The 14,268-nt window shown below is 30.4% G+C and overlaps 2 protein-coding genes across 2 annotated transcripts; both read right to left on the reverse strand.

Annotated features, from left to right (window-relative positions):
* Positions 1-3,248: 3,248 nt before the first annotated feature.
* Positions 3,249-5,851, reverse strand: LOC120577599 (protein SRG1). Its single transcript, XM_039829211.1, has 4 exons — positions 5,668-5,851; positions 5,131-5,378; positions 4,048-4,372; positions 3,249-3,739 (listed from the first exon to the last, which is right to left on the reverse strand). Exons 1-4 carry the CDS (start codon positions 5,707-5,709, stop codon positions 3,473-3,475), a joined length of 882 nt encoding a protein of 293 aa, XP_039685145.1. The 5' UTR covers positions 5,710-5,851; the 3' UTR covers positions 3,249-3,472.
* A 5,017-nt stretch (positions 5,852-10,868) lies between these two features.
* On the reverse strand, positions 10,869-13,094 carry LOC120577598 (codeine O-demethylase). The gene is made up of 4 exons (XM_039829210.1): positions 12,808-13,094; positions 12,310-12,554; positions 11,803-12,127; positions 10,869-11,311 (listed from the first exon to the last, which is right to left on the reverse strand). The coding sequence occupies exons 1-4, from the start codon at positions 13,060-13,062 to the stop codon at positions 11,069-11,071; spliced, it is 1,068 nt and encodes a 355-aa protein (XP_039685144.1). The 5' UTR covers positions 13,063-13,094; the 3' UTR covers positions 10,869-11,068.
* Positions 13,095-14,268: the final 1,174 nt, after the last annotated feature.

Genomic DNA, 14,268 nt, shown 5'->3' on the forward strand with positions numbered 1-14,268 from the left:
GAACGTCCATTGTATCTTACAGTAAACCAACAATAGCTCATTTTTCTACCCTTTCTTCGTCTTCTTCCTTCCTATTCTTCATCATCCTCATCCAATCTTCATCAATTATACCCAGAAAAAAAAAACCAAAAAATCAAATCATCAAAAATTCAATTAATCATCAATTCTCACACACACGCTTGAAAACTTGAACACTGCCTTCAACCAAGGCAGCCACCACTACTCTCTCCAGATCTCCTTTCTATTCGCATACCCAATTTCTTCGCCTACACAATTTCGTTTTCTGGAGAAATTTAATCAGGAATGAAAGGCGTAATTGATTCCAAATCCACCGATTTCTCTCTCACCGACGACGGACTCGACATAACATCGTTGTGAGCTCTACGAATTATCATTCTCCGCTGTATGTAACGTCCTGCGAGTTTGAAGTGGATTATAAAACTGATCCTCACCACAATCGCATGAAAGTTCACAGCAGTACCCAACATCCTAGGGTGCGTGAATAAAAAAAAAACGACCCAGATAAAAAAAATGGAACTTTATGAAATGGGTATTTGGATAAACCTCGAGTGTGGTCAACGATGTTGAGATTAATAGAAAATTCGATAAGAAAGAAGAAGATCTATGCGAAAGAGATCTGGAATTGGAAGGTTACACACATCTGTTGTTCTTTTAATTCAAAAGCAACTATTTATTTTTTGTGATTGATTGGTTTTTGTTATAAAAAAATTAATTTTGAATTATGGGTGTTGGAAAATTTTTGATTTTGTTCTCAAAAGTTTATGTTCCGAATGCAAAAATACTTAAGTAGTTGTTATGTTTAATGATTTTTGGCACTTGGTTTTGGATTTTTTGGAGTGTGAGTTGATGAAAGTTTGTAACTTTGGAGATGGGTGTGGTTTAGGTTGTAGTTGTTGTAGTAGCAGAATTTTGTGTTGTAGGAATCACAGTGAAGACATTTCAAAGCAAGAAGATGATGATGATGATTATTCTGGTTATGGTGGGACAAATTAAATAAACAAAAAGAATTTATTCTGGAAAAAAAATGAAGATGAAGATGATGTTGAATATATGAAGAAGAGGAAGGAAGAAGATGAAGAAAGGGAAATATAATCTAATGGTAGCCTTTTTTTAATCCAATTGTAGTTGTTGTCGGATCACGGTAAGATAAAGTAGTCCTTCATAATCTAATGGTAGTGTTTCTTTAAAAAGATCAAACGGTTAAAATTTAAAAAATTAATTAAGTCTGCGGTGGACCACTCTTAAGGTTGGTCTACCATAGACATTTAAAGTTAAACTTAACCGTCAAGGATTTATTTGACCAACAAAGGCAAACTTGAGGGACCAAAACATGAGTTTTATTACTTATGGGACCAAAATGAAAATTTGAAATTAATTAAGGGATCAAATGATCTATTAAGCCTAATTTTTACTTTGTTCTTTGGATGTTTTTAAAAACAAAATTTGTAACTACTGATATTGGAGAGATTCTGATCGTTGTTTATATATAAATAGTTTTAGGATGATAAAATTCAAACTGTTTTTCGAGAATGATTGTAAAATCCGAAAATCAAAAGAACATTTTTGAAAAAAAAATAGGGTGTGTAAAAAAAAATATAGTGTGGAAAAAATAATAGCAAAAAACTCATAAAAATCAACTAAAACATTATCCCGGCCCTATGCTCCACAGCCCAATGAAGGCATGGATCCAAACCTTGTATCTGTCCAAGAAAAGGCCCAAAAAAAAATACTTTTACCCCTATATTTTGTTGAATTATGCTCTTCACCTAGCACAAAACACTCGCGCCCTGCAGCCATGTCCAAAATGTCTCTGCGTTAGTGAACTAACACAAGTGTAAAAAATACTTGACTTAATTTTTACACATGCGTGACTTAAACTCACGCAGAAATTAACACATACGTGAGTTAACTCACGCTAGATTGTCACGTGGCAGTGATTAACTGTGATGAAGGACGGAATTTTAAATGATTAACGTTTGCAGGGACAATTTGTCAAGATTATCAATTACAGGGACCAAGTTTTAAATGACACCTAATTACAGGGATGAAACACATATTAAAGCCAAAAATATATTAATTCCAGCATGTTGTCTGAAAAAGTTATATTAAGTTATTCTGTTTGGTTTCTCGTTTCGAAAAACTTAAGTTTTTGATATGTTAAGGAATAGGCAACACTTTTCAAATCATGGGCTAAAATATGTATAGGAAACAAGTTTTTATAAGGCAACATGCAAAACGTAGCCTATTACCCTCTAAGGCAACGATATTTAACTGCTGGCAAAAATGTATAAGTTCAACAACAAATGTATGCATTGGGTATCTTGATATAAGTTTTCCAATTTGATTTCCATAAAATCTATATCAAGTTTTTCTTGAAATGTCATGTAGGGAGTGAACTCATGCTGAATTTAGAATAGTTGAAATGGGTAATATTGAGATTTTTAATAGTTTGTAGAAGTGAAAGCATAAGTGTAGGGTAAATTTTCTCTCTTTGATTTGGTTCATATTGGATATTTTGTACTCACATCCAACAAAAAATGATAATCGTTTAACCCTACCTATATAACTTCTTGCCCAATTTTTACACAATTAGAAAATCAGCTAGACAACGGAAAAAATATCAAGAAAGCCTTGCAAATAAAAAATTAACCAATGAAAAATCAATGTGGAGCATAATTCACTTAAAGTTAGTGATAAAGATGGAAGTCAATCCCCGTGAGCTTAACTCAGTTGGTAGGGATATTGCATATTATATGCAGGAGTCGGGGTTTGAACCCCGGACACTCCACAATCAAATTGTGTGAGCTCTAGCCACTAGGCTACTTGACAAAAATAAAATAAAAATGGAAGTCAATAATAAATGACCGAGTGGAACATATCAGGATGGAATTCGCTATAAATAGAATTTTTCTTAAAAAAATATGAGTAATGCTATATTTCTAGAAAAATAGCATCAAGAATTCTTCAAGAATAAACAGCAGCCAATCACAATACACTATTTGGTACAATTCAAGGAGGTGTGGCTGAAAAATAAAAAGCGGACAAATAAATCATGCAATTAAAACCTGCCAATTGTGTCTTGAAAAATTCTTGATGCTATTTTTCTAGAGAAATAGCATTTTTCAAAAAATATTATGTCAACAACACACTTTCTTACATCCAATATTTTTAATAAAGACTCTTCTATTAATTGAAATTTAAATTAAATTTACTAAGACTCGTATGAATTTATATCAATAAAAGTGTGTTGCTAACGTACGACACTACATTAAATTGATTTGCACGTGTGTTTCTGTGTGAGGGAGAGGGAGAGTTTTTTTTGAGAGAGATGAACATTCAATCAAGATAATATACATTTGATTAAGATGAACTAGTGTTGTCCACTTGAGACAAACCACTCTTAAACACAGTTAAGTTTTCACAAATTAAAATGGAGTTTCAAGTTAAAGGTCTAAGAACTTTTCCCGTTTTCTTTCTTGATCCTCAAGCTATCTAGGTATGATTTCCCGTTGAGTTCACGTGAAAGATATCCTTTGCGATATTCTAAGACACTAATTCTTTCGAACACCGTAGGATTATTTGGATTAACAAGACTTGGTGCTGGACCTAAATTTCCCTCCATATTAGGGAAGTAAAATGTTGCAATAGAAAGCCTCTCCTTCTTTGAATTTACAGTTGCTCGGTGTTGAACACTTTGATAAATTCCATTTGTCGTAATCTACCAAATCAATTGAATGTGATTAAAAAAATTAGAAAATCCTTGCAAGTTGCAACTCATTAGTCTTCCTTTGGGACACATATATTATCCATTTTAGAATAATGTGAAGCAAAATAACAAGGTTACTACTATTAATCTAGCTAATTATCAAAAGGTCCAATCCAATAATATATATTATTTGGTATTTAAAAACTAATGGAAATTGGTGACAAAATAAGGACAAAACAACGTTTGTACGAAATCAAAAACTATGGTAATATTAGTTGGCTTATTGTTAACCTTAAAAGAACCAATATATTAATGATTACCTCCAACATGTCTCCAACATTAATGATGAAAGCATTAGGGAGAGGTTTAACAGGAATCCACAATTCATCTTTTTTAATTTGAAGACCTTCCACTTCATTAGCTTGTAGAAGGATAGTGAGGCCAGATCCATCAGAGTGGGGATTGATTCCCATCACAAGTTCTGGTTGTGGACATGGTGGATAGTAATTTATCCTCATTGATTGAACCCCTTCACCAAAAAGCTCTCTAATTTCCATGGTGTCCACTGCTAGAGCTTTGGCCATTAGGTCAAGTATTTGGATAGCAAGATTTTTCAATTCTCCAGAATATGCCTCTAAATCATCTCTGCATTCACATGTTGCAACTATTCAAATTTAAAAAATAAAATATAGTAAAAAAGGGACAAATAATTAAATACATATTAGATTAAGGGCCTAGTATTCCTTCGTGAAAGCCAAAAAGCCCCGGGGGCCACCCTTATCTTTACACCGTCTTAATTAAAAGGCTTTTAGAAGCACTAAAAACACGCTACATCAAATAGGCGTGAATTAGACTCTAAGTTACTTAGAGCCTAAGTCACGGAAATACAAGCTCAAGAAGGGCTATAAATACCCACTTTAAGATTATTTTCAAAGCATGACCTAAACAGATACCAAACCTTAATTATCGATATTGTACTCAATGGTAGTACAATACATGACAATTTTAGTAAATGTATTAATATTCTAAAAATAATTTAGTTCAAGGGGTGTTAGCTCATTGACAAAACATTGACATTATAACCGTCCATATTATGCTTTTACACCGTTAATCAATCGTAATAATCATCAAATCAAATCGTTAGAAAGGTATGACTTTTATCATAAGTTCATAACCATATTTAAAGTCACACATATGATTAGTTGTGATATGTAGAAAGTGTAAAACTTCTTACACCTATATCGCATAAAAATTAATCACTTGTATAAAATTATAAGCATAATCATCACAATGTTTATTTGAAATTAAATTATACTTATACTTGTTCAGCAACTGTTATTAGCCAAAACAAAAGAAATGAGGAAATTAGGGTAGGGAATGAGAGATAGAGAGGAAGAGAGAACCTGAAGGGTAAGGGGATATTGGGAAACAAGTGAGGTTTCCTTTTATGGGATGGCCAAGTGAACAGAAAAAACATATCTGGCCAATCTAGTTTCTGTTCCTTAGAGACTACAAAAGCCTGACCGTATCCCTCAACATTTCCATCTCTTTGCTTAAACTTCTTCTTTTCTTCCATTGGGAGATTGAAGAATTCTTCAGCACCTTTCTTCACATTTTCCAGCAATGATTCTCCCACTCCATGATTTATCAACTGTAATTGTTTCCCACTAGAGTCAAAACTTGAGTGCATTAAATGACATAATAATTTAATTTAGATACATTTTAGCGTAAAATCTACATCGCAAACAAATCACAACCAAGTCAGATGTGAAGACGAAGATTGATACTAGTGTAAAAAATCTTTACCGTATATATAAATGAATTATTAGAGAAAATTACACTCACCTCCCCTGAGGTCTATCAATATGACACAAACACCCCCTCTAGTTTTAAAACATACATTAAACTCTCTTAAGTTATAATCAAATATACAAACATACCCCTTTTTGGTTAACCCCGTCAATCCACTTTAATCCACTCATTGTGAGACTGCATCATTTCAATCAAACAATATAATCTTGAAATAAGAGAGGTGTGTAGAAAGCTACACGATATTGTTGAAGCAACTCCCATTGAATTTGCCATTTCCTTCTTTTTATCAAGAAATTTTAGTATTTCCCTGAATTACTTCGATAATTAAGTTTTTAGTTCCCGTAAATATTCACAGTTTTTTTTTTAATCCCTACAAAATAAAATCACACTTTTTAGTCCCTGTAACATTTTCCTTAAGCATTTTAAGGACCAAAAATGTTGATGGAAATTTTTAAAGGGACTAAAAATGCTGACGGAAAATTTTATAGGGACTAAAAACACTAACGGAAAATTTTGTAGAGACTAAAAAATGTAATTTATTTTTATAGGGACTAAAAACAAAACTGCAGATATTTATAGGGACAAAAACTTAATTAACCCTAAAGATATAGCTTAACGCATTAACACCTATCAGTATGCAGAGTAGCAAGAATCATGGTGAAGCATATTCCATTTTCTACTTAAAAGTAGGTCCCAAATGAAAAAACTTTGAAAAGCGGATGCAAAGTTTGGATGTGTCGTAAAGGAAATTCGAGGTTTGGGCTGGACATCACAGAAAAAACAGAAAATTTAAAGTATGAATACTTATTGTACAGAAACTGTCAGAGATTCTTAGTTTTGTTTCTTTGAAAAGACATGAGGGGTTTTAGTGTTTGGTTAAAATGGTAGTTTCTTTTTTCTTGTAAACGGCAGGTTAACTCCCTGTCAATGAAGGGGACATGTAATTATCCCTAATTATTATGAATTATGATTGAGTTTAGTTTTGATAACTCCCTGTCAATGAATGAAGTTGAGGTGAAGAAGATAATATTGGACGGTCATGATGTGAACGAACATAGCAATCTGGAACTATGGTCAAATGCCTCCTTTGCTAATTCCTGAACAGAGGGCACGTCAAGAGTAATTGGTTCCATATCTTTGCATAAAGTTCTGTACATCACTTGTGTTAATTATTTATTCATGTTTATTTTCACAATCAACATTTTGATATTTCAGTTTTATCATATAATATAATGTTTCTTCGGCAGGACAAGGGACATAACATATAGATTAAATGCATCTTGCATCCTTTAAATTTAAGTTTGTATCGGAATAATCATTTGAGTTTATTTCATTTTAAATTGATCATTTATGTTGTTTACTCTCTTTGCATCAATCTCGGTTCAAAGTGTTTATTTTTGTGGTGGTCGGAGTTCGAACCTCGGACCTTGCATATATTATGTATTGTACAAACTAACTGAGCGATGCTCATGAGGACGGTTCAAAGTGTTTATGTGAACGTTGTTTTATAAATTGGTAGGTTTAAATTCACAGTTCTCAACATTATAGTTCACATGTGCATTATTAAGTTTTAGTTTGAAATAAAATCAATCATAACTTGATTTTATTTATTTTTTGACAAGAACGGCAATCGTTATTACTTGATTTATAATGTAGTTGATGAAAAATAATAAGAAAAAAATGTATGTAAATAATCATGTTTGATGTCATAAACATTTTTTAAACGTAATGTTAAATGGTCATCTGAGTTTTATTTTTTTGTTTTTTTTGTCAAGTAGTCTAGTGGCTAGAATTCACCTTTTTCAAAGTGAATAGGTGGGTCCGGGGTTCGAACCAGGGCCGGCCCTAGGCATGGGCCGGGGGTGCGACGGCCTAGGGCACATGGAAAAATTAATTTTAAAGGTGGGATGCATATAACAAGATTTGGTTTATTGGAGGTATATTTAGTAAATTTCATCAAGAGGCCCAAACAGTGACCACTGATCTGTCAATTAAAAGGAAATGGGCCGAACTATTTATTTTTTGGGCCTTTTGTCGTGATTTGCATAATACACCAATAATAAACATAGATTTCTATATACACCTTCTATATAATAATTTTTTTCTTCTTCTAATAATGTCCCAAGAAATTTTTTATTCAAGAAATTGTTGATATTTTTTTGAGCCCTTTGAATTTGTTCCTAATTATGGGTTTCACTAATTATAAAAATATCGGTGATATTTATTAACTAAGAAATTGTGATAATCTTCATAACAAAACAAACAATATTTTAGTTGAAAATAAACCTACTTGAGAAATCAATTTTAATATTTTCTTTAGAGGATAAAAAAAATTATATTAATAAAAATAGTGTCAAAATTATTTTTTTGTGTTATTATTATTAAGTGCTAAAATTTTAGTCTCTATTTTACAGGTGCTAAAATTTTAATCTACTTTGCATGTGCTACATTTATTAACTTTTAATATATTTTTTTTGTTTTGTTTTGGTTTCTATCGAGTATTTGATTTATTTTAAAATGTTGCCTTAAAAACATTTATCTATTAGTGAAAAGAAAGAAAAAAAATGAAATGAAGAGCTAATAAAATGCCAACAATGAGCTAAAAAAGTTTAGTCAAAATTAAAGTTTATGTAAGGGACCCTTTTCCTATACTACACCTAAGGCCCGTAAAATGCTAGGAACGGCCCTGGTTCGAACCCCGGTCCCTACATATAACAATGTTTGTCCTCTGTCAACTGAACTTGGATATAAAAAAAGGAACAATTTATTAAATTTTTTAAAAGACTAACTTATCAACTTTTGCTGATACAAAAGATTAATTTTATTTTTTTTAAGAAAGAAAAGATTAATTTAAAACTAAAGATTAGTTTAGTACAAACATTAAATTTAAAACACTCCATGATCCATTTGGCGTAGTAGTATATATTACCACTTTTTACCCATTCAAGGTCTACATACATACATATATGTGTGTGTCTTTTTTTTGGTTAATCTTTTGGTTAATATTAAATAATAGTGTTATCTTGTTAATCTTTTGTTTTAATTTTTAATAGTAATAGGTTTTTTAAGCCCCTTGTTAAATATGTTAATTATAATACTTTTTTTGCTCAATTATATACTATTATTATGGCTTCAAGTCTTTCTGAAAATGTATGTTCATATACAAGCTTGTTTATATAGGCAAATTCGATTTTATTTTTCAACTACAACCACCTTCCCCCTAAAAAAAAAAAAAAACTACAACCACCACCGAATATTAAACACACAAAATATAAAGATAGAAAACATACATCATGACTTTTGTGAAAAAGACACGTCTTACAAAATATAATAGTATAAATATAATTCGAATTTTACATGTAACAACTCTTAAGATATATTCCACCTCAAAGATAGAAAACATACATCATAATTTTTGTAAGCCTTAGTTAGTTTTTAGTACAAGATAAAAATAGCAACTAATAAATGAGTATATCTTAAAAGTTTAATTAAGTTTGTTTGTCAAAAATTGATATGACGTGTAAAATATTCTTAAGATGTATGACGTGTAAAATATTCTTACATCGTCTTTGGATATGATTCATCATATTGTCAAATGTAAGCCTTTATTAACTAGAACCATGGTTAATATTTTGAGTTCTTTTAAGTGATTTGTTTGTCCCAACTTAATCTTTTTATTTTATTCTTATAACATATTTAGTTTTTTTAGTATGTAAATATCTATCTCAAAAAAAAGTATGTAAATATCTACATCTTTAACCTTTTAAACACATTTTCTTACAAAAATATGTGTGCGTTATTTACACTATGTGACAGGAACATTGTGTTTAGCTCATCCTAGATAGGTTTACGTATATGTTCATCTTCTTCATCCCTATAAACTCCATTTTACCCTATTAATATTTAACGGTGTTTACTAGTAGGGCAAACGACTTTAATTTTAATGGGTCTCGATTTTAACATATAAAATTGTTTCATATTTGTGTGCAATTTACATGGATGATTTATATGATATCAACTTTCAATCAAAAAAATTGATTTTGTAAAATTTATATTCTTTGAAACGTTGTTGAGCGGTGTAATATGATCACTTTCATATATATTATTTTACAATACTAATAAAACATTAATTTATTTAATGCTATTTATTATTTATTATACTCTTATTTGTTTTCAACTCTTGTACTATCAAGTATCAACGAAGGTTAATTTTTGCTGATTCAAAAAAAAAAAGTATCAACGAAGGTTAATTTTATAACGCAGCTCATACATTTTTTTATTGTACAAAATTTATTAGGTTTTTTTTTTTTTTTTGCTTTCCATAGGTTTTTCATGCGAGTTTTGATTCGACGCATTGTGAGTCTAGCTCCTTCCACTAGACTCAATCCAATTGGTATATATTTACCAAGTTTTTTTTTTTCTTTCGTTCTTTTGTCGATTAGCCTAATAACAGAGTCATACATCTTAAATGTGGTAAAATAGAAAATTTTAAGTTCAAACTCAGATGGTTGTAGATAAACCCTTCTAGCTACCAACTAAATTGTAGTTACATGACAACGTTTACTAAGTTTTTTATATTAGAGTGACTTATAGAATGTTTAATAAGTTTCCGTGTCTTATATTAAAATGACTTTTTTTTTAGAGGTTATCTTTAAAGTTACTTATATTTTGGAATTGAGAGTATATAAATAGTATGTCTTATAGAACGGGAAGAAACCAATACAAAAACTTAACCCTTGGACTTTCCTCAAATAGATTCATTAGTCTTCTCTTTCGTGATGTTGACAAAGTGCCTAAATTTAATAAAGTCAAAGGGTTGTGCTGTCTTCCCCTCCGATGAAATCAACAACCTGGCTGTGGATTTGTCGGTCATGAATTACAGGCATGGGAAATAGAAATTAAAGAAATCTCATTCCTCTTAATTTTTTAATTGTCATTTTTACAAAAAATTTATCAATAATATTCTTAATTGTTTATCATAATTAAAGAATATTTGATTTGTAATTAACTGTTGAAAGTATTATATCTTTCAATAAAAAAACTATTAAAAGTATTATAATTAAGAAAAAATAATTAATTTCATTAAAAAAATAAATTGTTTTAATTCATTTAGTTTGTGCATAAAATAACTTAAAGGACACTTTGATAAGAGAAAAAAGTGACAAAGAGTATAAGAAAAGAAAGAGATAAAAATTGGAGGATACATGAATATCTACATCAAAAAATAAAGCAAACTGCGCTCAATTAGTAACAATCTTCAAATTACGAAACTTAGACCAAACAGTTATTATTAGTTAATTTTGGATTTTCTTTTATATTATTGGTATAGTTGATATACAAGATCAAATTATATTAGTTATACAAGTTATTTGTTCACAACACTAAGCATCTAATGGTACTTGATATATATAACTTGAAAGGTCCTTTAGAGAATTTCTGATTGATAAACTATTGAACAATTCCTGACACAAAAATATCTTTTAGTCTTAATACATTAAAACTTTTTTTGGCACGTTTTTATCAAAAACTTTAAATCCTCATTCTCTCCAAGTTTGTCTTCCCATTTAGATTTCGTGAAAAAAAGTATTTGGAGTATTCTTCCATCAACATGCTTTTGAACAAAGGTGGATTTTCAGAACTTATCAAACTCTTTGCTGGTCCAATCTCTGCTTCAAATTTGGTGTTGAAGAACATAGCAATAGAAACTCTCTCCTTTTCTTTGTTTACTGAAACCCTATGCTCTATGCTAGAGTACACCCCGTTGCTTAGAATCTGTAAAATCACCCAAAACATGAGTTAAAGATATATGAAAAACACTATTTGACATGTTTTAATTTGCAGTAGAATTTTTTTAGTTCATATGTAAGACTATCCATTTTTTAATGAAACCCTAAGAAGAGAATTATTAAATGGAAGAGGAGGCATGGGTAGTAGTAGACAAATAAAATCTGTTTTTAATAAAAAAATGTACTATATATGAGCATATTGAATGGCACTACAAATAATGCCATTAATACATCATGACACATGTGGATTTAGCATTATCTTTGTGATACAATAATGTATGATTACAACACCCACGACTCATTGAAAATATACTTTTATATTGATAAATTGATTCGAAGAATCAAATTAATTTATAGAATATGTATAGTAGGACCTGGTTCAATACACCACGTGCTTTATTTCATTGTCAAAATAAGAAGAATAAAAAAAACTAAGAAAATGATAAAAAAATAATAATAATAATAATAATGACAAACCTCCATAATGTCTCCAATATTAACTACAAAAGCATCTGGAAGAAAGGTCACAGGAATCCAAACTCCATCTTTTTTAATCTCTAATCCTTCAACTCCATTAAGCTGATTAAGGATGGTTATGCCGGAGCCGTCGGAGTGAGGGTTGATGCCATCGACAAGCTCCGGTTGCGGACATGGTGGATAGTATGTCATCCTTATTGATTGATTGCCATCATCAAACATATTTTCTACTTCCTTCATATCCATTTTTATGGCTTTTCCCAATAATTCAAAAAGTGTCATGCCAAGTTTCTTCAATTCTAAGATATATGACTCCAAGGTATCCCTTCATATATGCATACAAAAATGAGATTTATACATATAATATATAGTATCTAATTAGGTTTAAATCACAAAGTTGAATAAAAATGTCATATGGAACAATTTTTTTTTTTATTATCTAAAATTATATTAACATTTTAGATAGATTAAAGAAGGATTAATTAGGGATGAAATTATGATAAATACCTTAGTGATGATGGGAGTTGAGGAAAAAGATGTGGCTTTCTTCTTGCAATAGGATTTGTGATCATGAAGAATCTGTCACCCCAATCAAGTTTTTGACCTTCACATCTAATGACAGATCCATAACCTTGAAAATCTCCTTCTCTTATTTTGTATTTTGTTTTCTCTTCAATAGGAAGCTTGAAAAAATTTGGAATCTCAAATTTCAGCTTCTCAAGCAATTCAGAACTAATACCGTGATTCACCACCTGCATATAATTTCATCAATTTCAGTAATGATTTTGTACACCATCCAAAAAAATGCAAAAACAATAATAACTTAATTTGTACGCACGTTCTTTGAAGAAAAAAAAAATTACACATGTATTCAATCATTGTGTCACTATGTTACACCAATTTCTAAGATATATATTCAAATATCTATTTTTTGAGATGTGATTCGATGCGCGTGAAACTTTTTTACATGCTAGATGAACACGATTTGAACTCTAATTTATAAACCTGGAAGAAACCCCAATCTTTGCATGCTGAGAATAGCTTGTCAAGTTCAGTGTTGCCACCACATATCAAGGTTTGAAAGTCAAAAATGGGAATTGTTTGCAATGGATTGGTTTCATTTCTTGGAATTGAGGGTTCTTTATCTGGGCGAAGAAACATTTCTGGTATTCCCATTTTGGGTTTATTAATCACTTCATCCATAACACCAAGAATTGAATGAGTGCTCTCAAAGATGTTAGCCACCTGAGATGATGCCATGTTGATTTTGGTTTGTTATATATGCAAATGAACGATTACATAGGGTTGGTATTTATATATGTAGCATGAAAAATATAATATAACATTCTGTTTGGACCCGTTCTTCCCGCTTTAAAAACATGAAATTAATGTTGTTATTATTGACTATGACTAATTAAACAATGCCAGGCCATGATGGCAATTGATTTGCCATAGTGAATTAATGAGCTTTCAAATGTACATGCATACACAAACAATTTATACATCCTTGCAACCATGATGCATTTATAGCCATAATAAAGTTTGGAGTGAAAATCCCATACATTTCACTTATTCATCTCGAAAGTGAATTTCTCTAACCGCTAGATTACATGAAAAAAAAAAAAAAAAAAACTGTTTGGTTTGCATAGGAAGAAAAAATTAGGCGTATAACCTTTCAAAATAATTAATTGAAAATAATAATTAATTAGAATAATTAATTGGATGTGCAAATAATTAGAATATAATGAATTGAAAGTAGTGAAAATAATAATTTAGGCGTATAACCTTTCAAAAAAAAATTAGGCGTATAAACTGAAAATAATAATTAATTAATGTCACATTAAAAAACAAAATAACGCTTATTTTTAAATATTTTTTTATATTGTAAAATTATTATTATTTTGAAACAGATAGAAGTGTTGACAAAAAAATTATTATTATTTTGGGCCGGGTTTGTGGGCCATCCCATAAGTCCATACATTTTTTACTATTATTTTTTCTATCCTATGCTTTTTCTCGCACGCTCTATTTTTTTTTTCTTCTAATTTTATACCTGGTCCGGATTTCGTTTTTCAGATTGCATCGTTAGAATTTTGCAGATGTTTCCGAATTTGAAAATCCGGAATAATGTTTTACCAGAACTTTTGCAATTTTAATCTTCAAAATTCGTAAAATAAAAAACAGAAATAAAAAGACACAAACATAAAAATAACTCATTTTATTAATATATTAACAATACATTACAATAATTTTCAAGCTTTTTAAGCTTATTACATAAGATCCTAAATCTATTTCTAATCTCCTATGAGCCTAATTCTAATCTCCTAAGAGCCTAACCACTGGTATGTGATGAGACATACCAGTAGTTTGCCTATTGGAGGAAAATCGGAGGAGGGGGGAAGAAGAAAACAATGTCCATGAGGGAGATGGGGGTGGTCAAACTTACGCCCAGACATGCCAAGCTAA

Source organism: Medicago truncatula, chromosome 8, assembly GCF_003473485.1.
Source record: "Medicago truncatula cultivar Jemalong A17 chromosome 8, MtrunA17r5.0-ANR, whole genome shotgun sequence".
In the NCBI taxonomy this organism is placed as follows: domain Eukaryota; kingdom Viridiplantae; phylum Streptophyta; class Magnoliopsida; order Fabales; family Fabaceae; genus Medicago; species Medicago truncatula.

Bases quoted from the DNA above. Each gene is read 5' to 3' on its own strand.
- LOC120577599 (XM_039829211.1), bottom strand. From the start codon at position 5,709: ATGAGTGGATTAAAGTGGATTGACGGGGTTAACCAAAAAGGG. The intron at 5,379-5,667 runs GTATGTTTGTAT...AAACAATTACAG, and splicing joins ACGGGGTTAACCAAAAAGGG to TTGATAAATCATGGAGTGGG. The intron at 3,740-4,047 runs GTAATCATTAAT...TTGATTTGGTAG, and splicing joins ATGTTGGAGACATGTTGGAG to ATTACGACAAATGGAATTTA.
- LOC120577598 (XM_039829210.1), bottom strand. From the start codon at position 13,062: ATGGCATCATCTCAGGTGGCTAACATCTTTGAGAGCACTCATTCAATT. The intron at 12,555-12,807 runs GTTTATAAATTA...AATTATATGCAG, and splicing joins AAGATTGGGGTTTCTTCCAG to GTGGTGAATCACGGTATTAG. The intron at 12,128-12,309 runs GTATTTATCATA...GCATATATGAAG, and splicing joins CAACTCCCATCATCACTAAG to GGATACCTTGGAGTCATATA.